This window comes from Larimichthys crocea, chromosome XXII, assembly GCF_000972845.2.
Source record: "Larimichthys crocea isolate SSNF chromosome XXII, L_crocea_2.0, whole genome shotgun sequence".
NCBI lineage: Eukaryota > Metazoa > Chordata > Actinopteri > Sciaenidae > Larimichthys > Larimichthys crocea.
The window spans coordinates 4,124,912-4,143,544 of NC_040032.1; the positions used below are offsets into that span (position 1 = coordinate 4,124,912).

Consider the following 18,633-nt stretch of genomic DNA (forward strand, 5'->3'; position numbering starts at 1 on the left):
ATGGCGTTTTAATAAAGTTTATTATGAAATGATTCCACAGTCAGATTCCATAGGAAAGATGTGATAATAAGTGTCAAAAAACCCCATTATAGACAGAAAATTGTGATAATTAAAGTCATTTTTTAAGAGCAAAAGCACAGTTCCCATAGATTTAAACATAACATAACACAGTCTTGTGTCTTTCAATTACCGCAGACACTTGAAGAATGTACGTAGAAAGACTATTGCTGTCTCTTCACTCTCCTTGAGCAGATTATTGTCATTTCAGGATCTCGTATGTTAGCGCTCCAGAGCAGCACAGTCATGGACTGTGAACACCAAATCCTGTCAAAAAAAAAAAAAGAAAGGTGAAAGAGACGTCTTTTGGTAAAGCATGTGTGACTAAATATTAAATAGTAATAATTTACTGTATGCATTTCCAGTCTTTAATTAGAGCTCAACCTTTTTTCTGAAGCTGAACTGCAATGACCCCAGTGAAAGGCCTTGTCTGCACAGACAGGTCATTTCAGTCTATAATAGGAAACCAGCTGTCGACCCAGATGTGTCTGCCTTCACAGCTCAGGTGAGCGGGATCGAACATCCAAAGAGCACTTTCATAATCTGCATCATAAAACCTGCTTAATCCTGGGAAATGACCCACTGAGTGACCCCATTACCCAACAGTCAGTTTGAATGCATCTCATCAGTGTTAGTCTGTTTTCCCTTTTCTGTTTCATGTTGGGCTGCTCAGCAGATGTACAGCAGATAGCTCTTTGATTTATCTAAGAATTCAAAGTGGAAAGTTAGTTGCAGACTCCATCTGCAGTAGATTTAATCAATTAAATGTGGAAAACAATGTTGCTTAACTATTACTTGATCTTGTTCTGTAAGAAAGTTGGTTTCAGGGTTGAATCTTGGATGAGGTTAATGCCTATACAGTAGCCTAGACCTCTTATTAACTACAACTCAATGAGAGCATTGTGCATATGATGAGGCTTTTGGAGTATCCTGCTTATCTGTTGCATACTTCTTGTTGTCTCAGAAAGCTGGATATGGTCATATCCTGGTTTTTAAAAAACCTGGATATGCTACCCCAATAGAAACCAGGACGCTGTGGCTTAATATAGTTTTGTGAACATTCTTTGTTGGTACCAACCATAGCTACTGAGATCAGAAATCAAGACAGAGCTGCACACAGATGATCAGAAAGTTTCACTCTCTTCTCATCCATTATACCTAGAAAAGGTGTATGACCACATAAATGTTTGTCTTATCTTACCCCATGGCATTTCTCTGACATGAAGATGAAGATCTGTCTCAGAGTGTTACCCAGCTTCCTCACTTCGCTGGTGTAAGCACAGCGGCGCTGTCGCAGGCCATCCAACAGGGAGATATAGGTCCTCATTTTGTACATCACACAAGAATTCTGAAAGCAGACGTAGCAATTAGTGTCCATATGCTTGATTTACTGCTGAGGCTTTCAGTAAAAACACCACAGACCTTAGCGTAGAAACGTTTGGGACAGCCAGATGAAGTGTGTAAGATAAACTTGACTAAAAAATACATTTTTCTTTTGATGTTGGTTATTTCACTGTAGAACATTATCTTAGAATGTAGCTTTGGTTGCATTTCAAGTGTTCAAATCTACTAAACAGCCTTATTTACAATAATTATGTGGAATTTGAAGTCATACTTACATGGATATCAAGGTAGAGATCTGGCATGTGTGCCATGCAGTAGCCCTAGATGAAAAGAAACTATGAACCATTCAGTTTAAAAAAAATAAAAATAAATCAATTGCAGGATATTTTTTTTAGATCCATATAATAAAAGTTGTTCACATTTAATTAGCTATGCTTTGCTATGCATATCTTTAAGTAGACAATAAAATGACCTCCAGGTTCAACAAATAAAAAATAAAAAAATAAACACTTCAACACTTCAAGTAAAAATACAGTATGGCACAAAAGAATCATCCATAAAAGATAGAAAATCTAATCAACACAGCAGCTGACTTACAGTTTCATAGCCCAGCTTCAAATGTGCAGCCCACACGGTGGCCTCTTGTGCCATGCTCAGTACTTTGCTGTAGCATGTTGGCGGGAAGTAAGGGTAGCTCAGTACCAGCGGCACCAAGGACGAAACAAGCAACAAGTGGTTAAAGATCCCCATGACTCACCGACACCTTCTGCACCAACAGAACCTGTGTTTGTTTGTTTGTGTCACACATGCAGCCACGTATGCATGTGGACAGATTTGAACACACCCTCTGTTTACTCTCTGTTGATGAGGGACAACCTATTGTGACATCTCTATGGAAGAATCAAAACAGGCTTGAGAGGACAGTGGGCTGTGATTTTTCAAAGATTCAAAGTTTTGAATACTGAGAAGATACAAATTATTAATTTGCCTTAGGGCGTTTTGAGACAGTAGTCAGACCTTTTACTTTTACTTAGCAATACCATATTGGAGAAATAATTTGCTATAAGTAAAAGACCTGTCTTCAAGTAACAGTAACAGCATTATTGATGCATTAATGTATACAGCACTTTAATGTTGCAGGTGAGGTAAAAGAGTAGAGATCATTTTAATTCATTTATATTTTGTTGGATAGCTTGTAAATTTCTCGTCAGGGATCAGTTTATTCTTATCTTAATCTGTATTATTATATTTTATAATATTACATATTAATCTGTATGATTGTAATATTCATTGTGAAAGTAGCTTATCTCCCATAAGACTCTTAGTATATGAACACTGGACGCTATCGTGTTGTATCTTTTTTTTTTATCCACTAGATGGGGCTACTTTCATAGACATAAACTTCATGAAGTCCACTGTCTTGAAGCATGACGTTGAAGTTCTGCAAACAGTTTTTTGTTCCTTTGTTACAATCTGAATTTAATAAAACCAGGATTTATCTACGACTGATTCTCCTTACAGCTACAAAAATATCCTCACTTACAAAACTAGGACAACATTGGCACATGCTGAGGCCTCCTGCGTGTCAAGTAGCTTTCTTCTGTCTCTGCCCAGGTGTGATATGACACTGTCATCACTCATCTCATCTAAAAGGAGCAGCACACTTCCCATTGCTGCCAAACACCCGATGGGGGCATTGTCCTGCTTTTGAGTGATGTTCGACACCTCTCATAGCGTGTGTTGAGAGTTGGGGGTCTGTCTCCTGCCTCAGTATGAAGATGGATGGCCCACACTGAGCATGTCTTGGCGTGACGGAGAGGCATAAAGCGGAAGAAAATGTGCAGTATGCACTGTAAGCATATCTGTGGTCCCACAGTCCCACCGCTCAGCCAGCCATTCTCCCTTCGACCTTGGCCTGCTCAATTAACAGGGGACGCAGGCGACAGTGCAGTCCTTATAATGGAGGGATGTGTTTTACAATCAGTAGTTAACGGCCAAAAAAGTTAATGTGAGACACTGAAATCTGTCCAAAAGACAGAAAATTCCAATGCGGCAAACTTTCCTGCACAACCACATCCAACCCTCACTATTGCCATCTAGTGAGGGTTAAAGTGCCTGGCTCAACAGAATCCCAAACAGTAACAGGAGTTATTGGGGAGAGTGAGGAGAATGCAAGTCATTCATCTTCCACAGCCATATTTGTTTGTAGCTTTTCCGGACATTTAGGCTACAAGACTACAAAAAAATTGTGTCATTATCAATGAAAGTAAATTGATATTTCAGGTTTACTACAATATTTCAATTGTGACATGCTGTTTAATAAGATGTGTATAGTTATGATACAATCCAGACCTATGTGGGGTGATAAGTAAAGTAAATTTGTGCAACAGTCACTGCATATCTGTGCTCACAGGTACCAAAATTTACTGTGTAAGTGTATATATATATATATGGTCTTACAATAGGGACACCGGAAAGTCAATACGGTCCATTTTTCCCCCACATAACTACTATTTCCAAATAACTTTAAAGGCTCATCTCATCTCTAAATAGACTGTTCCTTGGTCTTGAGCCACCAAACAGCATTGTTGACATTTTGCTTTATTGCTGAAGTGCCTTTAAGCAAGGTAACAAACCAGAATCAGCTGTTCTAAAGCTGACCATGACCTCTGACTTTGGCATCAAGAGATAAAAAACAAAAAAAAACATTCCCTGCAAACATAAACAGTATTATAAATAGAGTATTATGACATGGTGCGCACTTTAAAGTGACACTGATATAAAAAGATCAGGATTAGGTCATTTTTGAAGACTGGAAACAGGCAGCTGATGTGATTGGTCATCGTGGGATATTGATATGATGACAATCAGCTCTTAATGCTTTATGCTATATATGTAAAGCACTACAGGGGCTGCATGATGCTTGACTGGGTGGCTGCACAGTGAACTTAACAGGCGCAATGGTCTCCCCTTAATATTTCTAAAACATAATATTCTGGCAAAGCTTTTAAGAAGTAATCTATTTGATTTTTTGTGCATTAGGGGATAAGCTGCAACTTTTTATTTTTTTATTTTTTAGTAAAAGTGATGAGTGGATATTAACGACAGGGAAACCTCAGCCCATAGCCTCAGCCTATGAAACGTGCCTCTCCAGACGCACAGTGGTGGCCAGCCTCATTACGCAGGCGGCGATGTGGAGGTCAGTCTCTCATCAGTGCAACGCGCCGAGTAGTTCCCACCCCTCACCCCCCCTCCCGTAAAGACACCCCCCAAATCTCTGTTCCTTCTGTCCTCCAGAAACAAGACATTTCGCATTGCACTCCTTCGGCGCAACCCGCAAGTCACGTCTCGCTGTGTGTGTTTCTTTTTTTTTTTTTCTCTCCTCCGGGTGACGGGTGTCCCGGTGCGTCGTAGTCCGAACAACCGGACAAGTGATGCTTTGAGGTGCACTGTTGCTCCCGTGTCGCCTCACATGTCTGCAGCAAATCGAGCTGGATATGGTCCTATGCTCAACTAACCGGCGGCGCTTAGAGGTAGGTGCCCACAGCTGCCCTGCATGAATGCAGGGGGTGTTAGGAGAAGGAGAGAGAGAGAGAGAGAGATGGAGAGACAGAGAGAGAGACAGAGAGAGAGAGAGAGAGAGAGAGAGACAGAGAGAGAGAGGTACTTTCTATGCGGTGCATGTTTCTCTCATTTGATCAGATAAGGGCTCCGAGCACAATGTCCTCTGCGGGGAGCTCAGCACTGCGGCTTCCCGCACTACTTTTTGAATATTTCATTTAACCCCAGAGGGATATTCACATGTGCCGTGGTGACCTTATCATGCAGTCTGGGAATGACATTCATGAAAGGGTTTCCCCTAGCGGATTCAATGTTGCTACGATGACTTGAAGTTTGTCTATTTAACCCTGAAAACGCATCTCATAACTCAGGTCAGTCATCCATTCTCCTTCCAGATTCACTGTATATACTGTAGCAAAGTAAAGCTGTGATATGACTATTGTGGAGAGTATTACATGATATTAATGGCATTAAAAACTTAAAAATAAACTTTCTGACAGTCCATCTCCCCACTGGATAACACTGTTATACCAATGTAAGAAGTACACATGATGTGAAGTCTCCACCATCCATGACAATGTACATTATTGAGTTAATTACAAGGATTACGTGTTTTATGAGGCAGCAGTTTATTTATTTATTTATTTATTATTTATTTTCGTGGAACAGAACGTAGTGAGTCATGAGATCTAATGTCCTGAAGAGGGCAGACTGAGGGATTTACAGTAGACAACAGCAGCAAACTATAAATCAGAAGCCTCCAATTTTGTTCTCTTAATGGGAAAACAAATTATACCATTCATCACGCACACACCGCAGACGGCGCTCCACTGGAATGAGTTTCCCATTAAAATCTAAAAAATTAAATAACTGATGAATGACAGATGAAGGAAAGAAGGAAGTAAGGAAGCAGGAAGGAGAGCAGCTTATGTAAAAATAGTATATTTCCCCCACACTCTTCTCTGATCAAGTTAATTTGTAATCAATATTTATGTCACTGCTGTCCAGCTACTATTTAAGTTTGAAAGTTTCTGTTTCTTTTAGTGTGTTAAAATCGTGATATCTGTCAATCTTGATCATCAGACGCTGTGTTTTTATGTCTCATGGGTCCTACCTCTCTCCTTTTCCCTCCCTCCTTCCCTCCCTCACTCTGCTGGCGGTGTCATGTTTTTCCTGCCTCCCCTCACAGGTTAGACTCTCAGTCAACAGAGGGTCACAAACACGTCACCCACCCTCCTCCTGGCTGGCAAGAGTCGCCCGTCTGCCTGCGTTCATCTAAACAGCACTGAAGACAAACAGGAAACCTACACTCTAGTGGTATCGCCTGTGTGTGTGTGTGTGTGTGTGCGTGTGTGTGTGTCAGCACTTCAGTGCCTTCAGTGTTCCCCCAAGCCCTTCAACTGTGTGTGTGTGTGCACGCAACGATGTGTGGTTTTGTCAAGGTGAGGAATTAAGAGGAAGACAGGACCTGTTCAAGTCAGCAAAACTCAGCCAAGTGCTGCGTATGTGTGTGTCAGGGTTGAGCAGTCCAGCACGTGAGACTAAGTGTGTGTGTGTGTGTGTGTGTGTGTGTGTGTGAGGGGCTAATGTTGACCAGGCTATGAGTGCGTCTCAGAGAGAGAGGCCATTCAATGCTGAGTTGAGCTAAGAAGAGAGCAGAAGAGGAGAATCTGTAAGAGGAGCAGCCATGGGGCTCGGACAGTCCAGCAAGACTCCGGTCACTGATGACACGGATGAAGGTGAGTAATGAAACATCCCAAAAATGTTCGTTTTGTTTCTCCACTTTTGTGACTTAAATCTAGTGATGATATAGGAATGGTGAATTCAAGGAAGCAGGAAGTACACTTAGAGTAACTGATGTGATGCTGATGAGGTCTGCCAAGAGGGATACCCCCTTACTGTAGCCACAGTTTGACTTTGCTTTGTGTCTTTACACTAAAATAGAAGACGGAATAGATCAGACTCAAATCTAAACTCGTCTGGACTTTATTATTGGCTGTGGCGGAAAGGTCTTCATATTTATGATTATTAAAAACTGCTTGAAACTTGCCAGTCTGAATTCTTTCAGACTGATTGCCGTCAAGGTCAGCATCAAAAGGCGTTATTACTTTGATTAGCAGGGCTCTTGGTTTTGAATTTATTTCCCTTTTCTTTGTGACAGGAGTAGATAATACAATGTGAATTTATTGATCTGAGTCAGTCTCTGAAATTAATTCCACTCTGGCTGCACCCCAAGGACTTCAAATAAAGTCAGTGTTACATGAGTCAGTGCTTTAGTCAGAAGTGAAGTGGTTTCCCCAGGTTTTCATTAATGTTGAGCAAAGAGGTTTTGGCACGTATCTGGTGTCCTAGATGACGTGATACAGTTGTTTCTTTATACAAGCTGTAATCTGTTTACAGTTAAATGGGTTAAAATTACATTAGAATTTTGTTTTATTTGTATATCTGATGAGGCAGGTATTTCATTATTGTGTCAAATTACTGCCTAATGAAATCCATATCTGTGGCTTCACGGTTAACCTTGCTGCTTAGTCATCTATCGTGCTATTCTGGAAATGTCACTCATAACAGAGCTTCTCTGAACTCTGAGTTAATGCACCTTTCTGACTTCGCCTTCACGAAACAGCGTGGGCGATTTCAACAGAGGGCAGGGGAATAATAAACACGGAGACACATCGTTTTGAATTAGGAAAAAGCCCCACTCACTGGAAACAAAGTAATCCCCTCGCTGATGAAATCACGTCAGACACACAGGCAGGATTCTCCTTTTGAGGTTGGAGGAAGAAGACGGCTTTGACTGCATGTTGAGTATACATCATACGCTCACTCGTCTGAGTAGCAATAAAGATGCAAATTGAGTTTTCACTTTTAACTTCAGGAACGTTAAAGGTCGCTTCAAGGTAATGTTGGCCACAGAGGTGGGATGTTTGTTTGTTCAACGGTGGACATAAATAAATGTTCAAAAAATATATTTTCAGTACACATAAATGCTCAAGGTATTTTTCATGTCTAGTAATTACCTTTCAGTTTGCCTGACAATTTTGAATGTAGTTGGTGGTAAAATTATAAACAAAATTTGACAAAAGGTGGCCATTGAGCCCTTTTTTCAATTTAGATTGTGGCACCACCATCCCACGAGGTTGGCAAACATTTGTTTGTCACATTGTGGCTTCAAACCCAACCATGCATTTCGGCCTGCCAGACTTTTTAACTTGTTTAGATTTGGTCATTTTTCTTTGGTTTATACTCTTCTATTAGGAGTTAATAGGCTACGTAGTTAAATTGTTTCTCTTTTGGCTATTTTTACAATCGGAAATTTGCACATGGTGTTTTATTTTGAAAGTGACTGGAGTCTTTATCTCGTTTGTGTTTCTGAGGCCGGGAGACACTTCTGGGATGCTTCTGAAACATGCCGTTACAAATATTATCTAGAATAGCCACAATCAGCTTTGGTGACCATGTTATTATGTTTTAGATAACAATCTTTTATAGCATTTCTGTCCAGGAAAATCCAAAGTCCAAATTTGGTCATTTTGAATGTAAACCTTTGTGAAAATTCTTCAATTTCTTAAATTGAATAAACTATTATAACTGGTCTCCTCTACATGAACAAACAAGACCATCAAAGAGAATTGAACTAATTTTATTTTTAAATAAAATTTCTGCAGAGTAGTAAATGTTTAAACTTAATTTCTCCCAGTAAATAACTCGAAATTTATTTGCAGAATAGATTTACAGACTGTTTGCCTTGCTGCATGCAGAAACAGTATATTTTGTAGTTCATCCTCAACCCATACTGTTTTAGTTGATTTCCAGAGAGGTGTGTACATGAAGGTGAAACTCTGTCAAGACATGTTTATCTCCTCTGAGAATGATGTTTGTATCACGTGTTCCTTCCGTGACATACGTTTTCCACTTTGTGTAACTGGGAGCCTCAGGCTAATGGACAGACCTTTACTGGCGATCATGTTCTATTCACATTGCAGTGGCACTTGGACCCATGGGTTCTCTTTCAGTTGTCACAGCAACAGATTGAGCAATGGTGTTCCCATGTTGGAGGGTCCTTAAGTGTTTTCCAGACTCCTGTGTAAAGGAGAGTAAGAAAGACAGAGAGAGAGAGAGAGAGAGAGAGAGAGTACGTCCAGAAGTGAAAATGTCATTGGTGTTTTTCATACAGAAACAAGACAAAAACACAATGGCTAAATCTCTTCTTTTTTGTCTTAATCATCTAAACTGTGCATCACAGCCATCTGCTAAACACTGAGAGAGGCACATCTTAGTTAGTCTACTGAGTCTCAGCTGGTTGAACTCTGTTTATATCCCTCCTGCTGTCTGTAATCACTGACTGTATACAGCCATACTCATGATACATTTGCCCTTCATTATCTCCTCCAAGTGTAAGCCCGGAAGGGATCATGCGTTTGGTCGTGTGTGTGTGTGTGTGTGTGTGTGTGTGTGTTCATGGGTATCTGTTCACAGATCATTTTGCATACTGTTGGACCCATGAGCGTAATATTTTTTTGTTCACATCTGTGACTCTATGCTCAAGAACCTCTCATGGTTGCAGTTATTTACAATTTTTCAAAAACCTATTTTATTGACCTGGTTTATACTGCCAGTAGCTGTGTTCCAACGTATTAGATTACTATAAAATATACAATTATTATATAAAATTATATTTTAACTGATTGAGTAATTTGGCAAAAGAAAATGTGAGCGAATGCGTTTCCATTCACTATAGTTACGTAAATATAAGGAGTTAATGGGATAAGCAGTAGGTCAGTATTAGTGTTATATACCACGTAATTTATTAAATTAGTAATCTATTTACTGGTTAGCTTGTGTAAAGGCCTGCCATAATCTGCCTCTGGTTGGCTAGTGTTCATTGCGTTCATTGGATTGTTGGTTTGGTTGATTAGGTTACGGTCAGAGTAGAGGCAGGTTTTCACAGAATATGGGTGGAGAAACATAATAATCAGACACAGGTGGCGGAGATGTGCTCTCCATCGAGTGCTTCTAGTTTACATGTTTGTCTTGTTTCTGAATGAATTATAAATGAGTGATTTGACTTTGGGTCATAAATGCTATCTGGTAACCGGGCGAACACACTGATGCAGCTGGTGGAGTTTTGTGACAAGAAACTCTGTTGCACTGGATGATGTGCATTTATCCTGATGACCATGAAGAATGTAGTTTATTTGGGTGTAGTGCTTGGGGTCTGAGTGCATCTGACTTGGAAGGTGAAATGAGAAAAATATGAAATCATGCTAGTCCCATATTTCAAAATGAGTTATTATAGAGAGGGTCAGACGTGACTCTTTTCCAAGAGTTTTCTTTTTCCTTGTCAAAAACTTACAGAAAACGTGTCTGGATAGCACAGAGGATAATATAAATGTAAATTTCATTATTTGCACAGGGCCGGTGTGGATGCCTCTGAAGATATCGATTACGTGCAGTCCAAAATGAGTAGTATGAGTAGAAAGAGAACCACCTGTTTGTCAGATTTGGAGTATAGAAGAGATTTTCGTGTGGATGGATGGCCAAAATCAGAGAGCAGTTTCACTTTTTGTTGGCTTAGTGTGGACAACTGACAGACAGTTAACCAAAGTCATGCAGATGGCACTGGGGGCTGTGCGATACTCAAACTGAACAAGCGTGATTACTTCAATCCAAACTGATTAGCATGTGTCAGTCAAATTCCAATTGACTAACGGACGATTTCCTCTGTTAGTTTAAGCCAGGGAAAGGCTGTCAATGTGTCAATTCCACTCATGTGTAGATTTCAATCATTACACGCTGTGTTACTCATGTGTCCATCATTTGATAAAGCACATTAAACCATTCAAAGTTCTGCTGGTAAGATACAACACTCACCATCTCCCTCTATTTCTGTGTCTACTTTCTCTCTCTCTCCCTTTGTATGACTGCCTCCCTCTCTGTCCTCTGATCCACGTCCACAGCTGTCTCTCTGCAAAACCCATCGGAGCAAAATCTCAGAGTAGCTCAGCGGGAAGATGACCATGTGTTTGTGTGCATGTTAAGTATAAACGCTATCATTTATAAGTCTATGCATGTTATGTGTGTGCATTAGAAAGCAGGCTTCATATGGTCCCGATCACAGTAGGTTGTGTAAACACTCCAACACAGATAGTGTGAGAGGAGAAAGTGCCAGTGATACGTGACTAACCGAGCATAACATTAACTGTCACATCCAATAGATCTAGTGACTGCAGGCAGAATGAGAGGGTGTGTGCGTGCTCTTTCAAGAGAATCAGGTGATGTTTTGAGTCCACATGTGTATATATATATATATATATTTGGGAAAGATTATGAATGCATAGTGATGAGAAGTGTGTGCGTCTGTGTATGTGTGGTCTACAGAGGAGTGCAGAGAATGGCCAACAGATGTTCCATCCTCAGGGAAACGGCAAAGAGGGAAAAACCTTCTGTCCTCCTGGTTGTCATGGCAGCAAGAAACAAACAGCCCCATCCAGTTCCAATTTGCGATAAATGTTGCCGTTAGATGGAGAGTGAGATATGGAGTTAAGCTCTGGTTTAGGATCGTGTGGTTTGTATGTGTGTGTGCGTGAGACACACAGAGAAAGCATGTTTCATAAGTGTGCAGAGGAGAGAATAATACAAAGAGTGAGAGCTGTGGAAAAAAAAAACAAATGGAACTAAAAATATCTGTCTTTTGTTCGGTGGAAAAACATGCAACCACCACAAAAGACGTCTTTGTGCTGGAGCTTATTTCAATTCTCAGCTATATAATGACAGTGACCTGTGGTTGCCCTGGAGACCTTCCATCTGTTTCAGCTTGACTGTCCGCATTGTTCCAATGAGCTCAAAGCAAACCTCACGGTGAACGCACTGTAACTGTACTGAATGACCTTGTTTTTATTTTAAAGGGTTGCAATCATCTGACTTCTTTAGATGTTTTAACACAACCTGTAACATATTATATTATTGTGCATAGTTTCCCTCATTAGCTGGCATTTGCAGTTAAAGTGAAATGTTTAAACTTAAGCAAAGTACCTAGACTTGATCTAGTAAAGTTATTTCACTTTGGTTTAATAGTCGGCGAGAAACAGAAAAAGATTCACGTTTAAGTTTGTGTTTAATAAAAACTAACAGATTTTCTACTTTCCTTCCCCGCAGTAAATTTCGACCACTTCCAGATCCTGAGAGCAATAGGAAAAGGAAGCTTCGGAAAAGTAAGTTCATGTTTGCCTTTTTTTGTTTGTTTTTTCCTGATGAAAAGAGAAAAAAAAATGCACCCATGTGAGCTAAGTTGGAAAGAGTGCTCTAGTATGTTTCAGCTTCATGATACACACATTTATTAATGACAGGAGGAATTGGTTTAGCATCCTCTTCAATACAAAAATAAATGTACAAACAAACTACAAAGGACATTAGCTTCAGGTAATCTGAGGGCTGCAACTATTGATTAGTTTCATTTCTGATTAGTTTATTTTCTAGATTGCAACCCAAAGGTGATATCATCACAAAGATATTGATTTTTTGCTATCACATTAGACAATAAACAGCTGCAAATCTTCAAACTGCAGAAGCTGGACGCAAGGGAAATGAAGAATTTCTGCTTGAAAAATGATTAAAATAATTAATAGAATATCAAAACAGCTGCTGATTATTTTTCTGTCAGTCAACTAACTGTTGCAAATCTACATGATCCCCTTTGATTTCCTTACAGAGTCATGTTGACCAAATAATATACCATGTCCCTTCTCTGTCAGTAATTATCATATACATTCTAGTAAAGCCTTCCGGTTTAATTTGCTCGAGTCCAACTGACAGCTCTGAGGTGATAGCAGTCATGTTTCCCTTTGCCATTAAGCCATATACTGCAAGTCACATCAGCGCCTACATTAAATGTAAGCCCTATACGGTCACACATGCACACTCCCATGCACGTATATACACAGACCCACAAAGCATCTACACTCTGTCCAACAACAGATAAGCAGTCTAATCACAGTGGATGGCAAGCTGTTCAATGGGAGGAGTGATGCGATCAGGGTTTGGCTGATTAACTGTGCCAGCTGGTCCACAGATCACTCTCTTAGATAGCAGTAATCACTGGCTTATTGACGCTTGTAGCACAGACAAGCACGACTACAAATAAATATGGGGTATTATACAGCCGCATATGAAAATAGTTTCTATTCTGAGACCGCAGTCAAAAGGGGGGTAATGATGTACAGTTTCATATTCACATGCAATGACAGCTACCCAGATTGCACCAGGTGTGTGCTGTTCTTTGCTACGTCACATCCCATGTACTGTAACTACACTTAGTGCTGTTTGAAAGCATTCATACGGAACTTTGAAAAACAAATGTCGACATTCCCCACCTACGTGCACAAGTTAAAATGAATGAATGACATGTTTCCCATCTTGAAAATGCAAAACACGCTGGTGTGAAAAGTTCTTACGAGAGGATTAAATTCGTGATCCGCGAGATTAGAGAAATCCTGAAGTTTTCCTTCCATCCTTGTTAGATGGGCAACATTTCTGGTTCTTGCACTACAACACTTTGTGCGTCTTTGAGTCTCAAGCGATTAAGCTTTAGACAAACACGGGCGAATGATGGTAAACATGCTATTGCAACATTTTTCATGCAGCATAACTAACCATTGATTGCATTGGAGAAAACGTAGAGGAAACACACACCACACTACTTTTTGGCTGCACTTGGTCGTTACACTTTGCAGAATCCAACATAGTTTTAACATTATTTAAAGTACTGAAGACAAAGACCATGAAAATGTATGACTGACCACAGAAGGAAAGTATTTACCCTTTTGTGATCTTACCAGGTTTGCATCGTACAGAAGAAGGACACTAAGAAGATGTACGCCATGAAGTACATGAACAAGCTGAAATGTGTGGAGCGCAACGAAGTGAGGAACGTCCTAAAAGAGTTGCAGATCATGCAGAACCTTGAACATCCTTTCCTGGTCAACTTCTGGTAAGCCTCCCATCCTTTATTGAATATGTATTAGAATGTGTGTATGTCTGCATATCAGTTAAGTCCAGAGGGTTCTTACAGAGTGTTGGTAATTACTTTCCTGAATTCAAACTCAGACTACCTTAAATTTAGCTGTGTAAAATCTTAAATGCACTGTAAGTGATTTCCACCTCAGCAGGTCATCTCCACACGGGCTTGTGTTTAACACCCGCTATTAAAAATCAGCCACAGCGACCACTTGAATGATTCTGTAGTGCACTCTGTGCCACCCATTTGATTTTTATGGTGATTGTATCCCGTCCATTAAATCAGTGAGCACACAGACACACAGGAAGGCTATCGGCCATTAAAGAAAGTTGTGGACTGAACTAGTGTCGTCCACTGAGAAAAAACAAGTCCGCACCATCTCATCCCTGTGAAGTTGCTAAAAGGAAAATGCGGTTTGCTCACTGATCCAAGCTTCAACTTTTACGGGCACGACCCTCCAACTCCTGGCAGCTTTTCTCGTTCGCCTCAGCGCATTTTGGGGGGTAGGGGGGGTGTTGAAGAAGTCTTTCCCTGCACAAGCTCATTTAAACTCTAGTGCGCTAATCTAAGATGACTCATCAGGTAATTTTTCAGCATCTCATTCATCATAATTTCAAAGCTTATTGAGCTCCAGGAATCATACTTTTGAGATGCCTGATAAGTATGGCTTGTTAAGTTGCCGTCTGAAAGGCATCATTAATTCTTGATACGCGCTACCACTCTGCAGCGTTTGAGAGGAAGCCACCGTGGTCTTCTGTCAAGCAGAAAGACAGGGAGGATGTCTGTCCAAAGACGGTGAATAACTACCATGGTTGTGTCATCCAATTTTTAAAACTTACCAGTTTTGTCATTAATTGTTGCATTTATCGATTCTCCGTTTGGTTACTTGCACGATTTTAGACAGCTCCCTATAAAAATGTAGTGTCTTGAGGCACTAACACTCTCTAGTAGTCCCCTCCCCATTCCATCTACCCTTTGTCATCTGTCCCACTTTTCCATCCTCTCTTCACATGCTTCCCCCTTTTATCCCGTTTTAATACATCATTTTGAAAGCCACTCTGGCGGAATCAATAGCTGCTTTTAATTACTAATTCGAGGGAAACAAAACTAAATCCTCCCACTTTGGGAATGAATGAGTAAAAAAAAAAAGAAAAAAAGAAGTGCTGTAAAAAAAGAGGAGAGGATAGGAAAGGATAGCAAGAGAAGAAGGGAGAATAGAAGTGCAGTGTACAGACTCATCAGACAAACAATGCCAGTGCTTGCTTTCTTGCTTGATTGCATGCTGTGTTAGACAAAAAGAAAAAGAAAACGGTTGGAAGTTAATGCTTTTGGCAGCGTAAACTCCTCCTGTGTGGGGGTGATTTCCTCTAGAGATGTGCTTGGGTCAGCACTGTGCCCACTCTCTCTTTCTTTCTCTCTCTCTCTCTGTGTTGAGTTAGCGTAAGTTATGATTGTCCTGTGGTAAGCGCTCAAGGTCAGAGACTGGGAGAGATTACCTGCAGGCAAATGAAGTGCACCGATCCAGCTACATGCAGAAAACCAGGCTTTATTTTTCCTACGTCCTCTGACTTGTCCTTTCATCTCCCTCCTCTGTCCTCTTTTCAGTCACCTCGTCCTTGTCATCTCTCACCTTCTTTTTTTTCTTCCTCCTCCTCCTCCTCTCCTATTTGCCTCTCCCACCACCTGCGTTACTTCCCTTTCTCTCCTCTCTTGCTGTCACTGCACTTGCAACTGAGCACGACCTCGGGTGTCAGTCTTGTGCAGCCCGGGCAACGATGCACTTGAAAGACGGGAGATCCACTTCTAAACAAAGTTATCTTCCCTCCATGCAGATTATTAAGTACCCAGTATGATGAATGGTGAATAATGATTTTGAAGAATTATAACCTCTGGCATTAAGTGTGTGGTACGGTCAGTGTATTGATGTGCCAGCATGGGTAGGGCAGCCCGATGTGCCTGTGCTGCACTAAGTCCCTCTGTGTAAGGGGAGCCCTTATTGGCACTGCACTGCTTTGACTCAAAGGCCAGAGTTACACACAGAGAGGAAGAGATGCTGCTGTGTTCAGTATTCAGCAGTCTTGCTGCCTCTTTAACTGTGGATTCTGCATTTGATTCGTATTTTGATGGAGGAAAAAGTCACAGAGCAAGGACTTCTTGAAACTACCTGCTTGCTGTTTTAAGTGTTTGGTGTGAAAGACGTGTTGATTGCAGGGTGTGTAATGTCCTCTGTGTGGAGCACATTGAATGATTGAATGATTTGAGGCGTCAAGCAGAAGGAAAATAGTGTTGCAGTAATTTTCGACAGCAGTGCAAATATTGTGAAGTTTTATATTCTAGAAATGTCGTGGTAAAGCTGTTTTCCTCTTGAGGTGAACAACCACAATTTTATACATTTCCATGCTGTTAACAAATAAATTGTAGATTTATCTCATTATCTCTAAAATGTTCTGAGTACCTCAGAACTTTTTTTGTTTTGTTACTCCCTCAGTGAATTCAGAATAACATAAAGCACCGAGTATAAAATAAATAAAATCAAGAAACGGCAGATTAGAATTTCATGCAAATTCAAATTGTTTGATAACAACCAAACAAAGTGACTCAGATTAGGAAATTTACATAAAGATAGATCTTCAGTATCTTTTCAATCTTTTCTTCGACAAACTTGGCCAAGAATAATGTTCACTGCCAATGTTTTTCAATATGTGGTTAAGATTTATCTGTGGGACGCGTCACTCGGTCACATCTTCCATAATATCTAACCTTTTGAATTCTGCTACTGATGTAACATGCTATTGTAAAAAAGCAATTGCGTAACTGTCAAAAGAAAAGAAGAACTTGAAAAAACTCTTGAACGTTGTTGTTGCTTCAGGGAGTCCCTCTTTTGCTCAGTTATTATGTAATCTTATTAATGCATTTCATTTCTATCTAAAGCAAGACATCACTCAGTGTTAGTTGTGTTCCCTCAAAAAAAAAAAGGAAAGTGACATAATATCTGTGAAAAGAAAAGATTTTCTTAGAAAAGCATCCTCCAAACATCTAGATATAAAAAGGTCTTGAACACCAGATGTGTTGCGTAACGCGCGGGCACTATAGTCTGCTTATAGGGTAGATTTTGAATGAATGGCGTGAGCTGAAATAAGCTTAATTCTACACTCCAATGTTACAACTAAGCAATAATAAGATCTGCTGGTGCCTAAAGTACAAACTGTGTCCTTACGTATCTGCAAATTGTGCACTTCACATCCTCACTTTAATCCTAACAACGCAGGTGTTGCGTAACACTGGAAAGCAGCATGTCAGCCTGTTAACTATTTGGCCTGATGTCAGGGTGACCTGACGAAATGGAGGGATAGGGGGATAGGGAGAGGCATCACAGGCTAGAATTTTTTACAGGCTAGAATTTCTTTTACTTTTTCTAACTACCATTTTTCAGATTTTTGGCCCCCAAAACCCACATAACCACGTCCCACAGCCACCACAGCTATCTCCATAAACTGAAGCTGTAGCTGGTGATGAAAGGTGGTAGCGAGAGGTTGTGATGACATTCACAAACAAAAAAAGGCTAGAATCTTTTACTTTTTTTACTACCATTTTTCAGATTTTTGGCCCCCAAAACTGAGTCCCACATAACCACAGCTATCTCCATAAACTGAAGCTGTAGCTGGTGATGAAAGGTGGTAGCGAGAGGTTGTGATGACATTCACAAACACAAAATCCTTTCCCCTGCAGCAGTAAACATAATACAAGGCCATCTAACTCTCCATTAGGCTGTACCCTGAGCATCCTGCCCATCTCACAGCGCTGTAGCTAATGCCAAACCGCTCTTGTGCAGAAAAGAGCTGAACTGAACGTAATGCCTGGAGGATGCTGCTAAAAATATAGAAAAATACAATGATATGCATAAACTATCCATCCATATCCAAGAAAAGATCTGTTTAAGAAGTAATTTTTTCAAAATATGCCCACTTTTGTTTCAAATGTGAGATCAATCATTCCCCCATGTGCTTTCTGAAAGGGATGTCTGTGTGTGCTCAGGGTGCATTAGACACACACTGATGTGAGCTGTCAATCAAAGGAGGTGTTGGAAGATGGGTTGGGAGGAAGGTCGGAGGGCTGTCGGCATCGATCCAACATGTCACAGCCTGAGCGGCTGGCCGGCTGAGTCCGCTTCAGCTTGGGGCTTTCGTTAGATGGTGTGTGTGTGTGTGTGTGTGTTTGTGCACATGTATGTGTAGTATGCATGTCTAATCACTGTAATTGCAAAAACCTTCCGTTAAACAGCAAAGTCCTGATTGGCCATTTTATTACTAAGATTCACTGATGTGGCTTTCTCGCTGTGGGCATTCAACAGATAGATGTTAATGAACAAAAATCACTCTACAAATTAGACTGAGGCGGCTTTTATGATTTATGAGTTATGGAAGGTGGGTGGCTGAGAGGGAAGAATAAGCCCTTATTAAGTAGTCCATTACATTTCAGGAATGGGTAAAACGTGATATTCCTGCCAACATTTCCATTACTCTTAAAGAATTTTTTTTTAGGCACTTACTATAATGTAATGTAATGAAACATTCGTTTAGTTTTTTGCTGAATATTGCAGTACAAACACCTGCCTCACTTGATTTAGGAGCCATAATATACTTAAAAAAAGGAAT

The 18,633-nt window shown here is 40.3% G+C and overlaps 2 protein-coding genes across 4 annotated transcripts in view; one reads left to right on the forward strand and one right to left on the reverse strand.

Moving 5' to 3' along the window:
* Nucleotides 1-8: 8 nt before the first annotated feature.
* Nucleotides 9-2,193, reverse strand: cytl1 (cytokine like 1). Its single transcript, XM_019264557.2, has 4 exons — nt 1,999-2,193; nt 1,677-1,721; nt 1,259-1,405; nt 9-324 (listed from the first exon to the last, which is right to left on the reverse strand). Exons 1-4 carry the CDS (start codon nt 2,149-2,151, stop codon nt 280-282), a joined length of 390 nt encoding a protein of 129 aa, XP_019120102.1. The 5' UTR covers nt 2,152-2,193; the 3' UTR covers nt 9-279.
* A 2,332-nt stretch (nt 2,194-4,525) lies between these two features.
* stk32a (serine/threonine kinase 32A) overlaps nt 4,526-18,633 on the forward strand; it is a 62,824-nt gene continuing 48,716 nt past the window's right edge. The window contains exons 1-5 of one of the 3 annotated variants that reach the window (XM_019264540.2): nt 4,528-4,934; nt 6,152-6,404; nt 6,543-6,701; nt 12,121-12,176; nt 13,800-13,951. In XM_019264540.2, coding sequence (XP_019120085.1) covers nt 6,650-6,701; nt 12,121-12,176; nt 13,800-13,951 — 260 coding nt within the window. In that variant the 5' untranslated portion in view covers nt 4,528-4,934; nt 6,152-6,404; nt 6,543-6,649. Of the gene's footprint in view, nt 4,935-5,113; nt 5,334-6,151; nt 6,702-12,120; nt 12,177-13,799; nt 13,952-18,633 lie in introns of those variants that run through there. The other 2 variants (XM_010729342.3, XM_019264539.2) reach the window with 2 other exon arrangements.

Bases quoted from the DNA above. Each gene is read 5' to 3' on its own strand.
- cytl1 (XM_019264557.2), bottom strand. From the start codon at position 2,151: ATGGGGATCTTTAACCACTTGTTGCTTGTTTCGTCCTTGGTGCCGCTG. The intron at 1,722-1,998 runs GTAAGTCAGCTG...CTTTTCATCTAG, and splicing joins TGAAGCTGGGCTATGAAACT to GGCTACTGCATGGCACACAT. The intron at 325-1,258 runs GTAAGATAAGAC...TTTTTTTGACAG, and splicing joins TGTCAGAGAAATGCCATGGG to GATTTGGTGTTCACAGTCCA.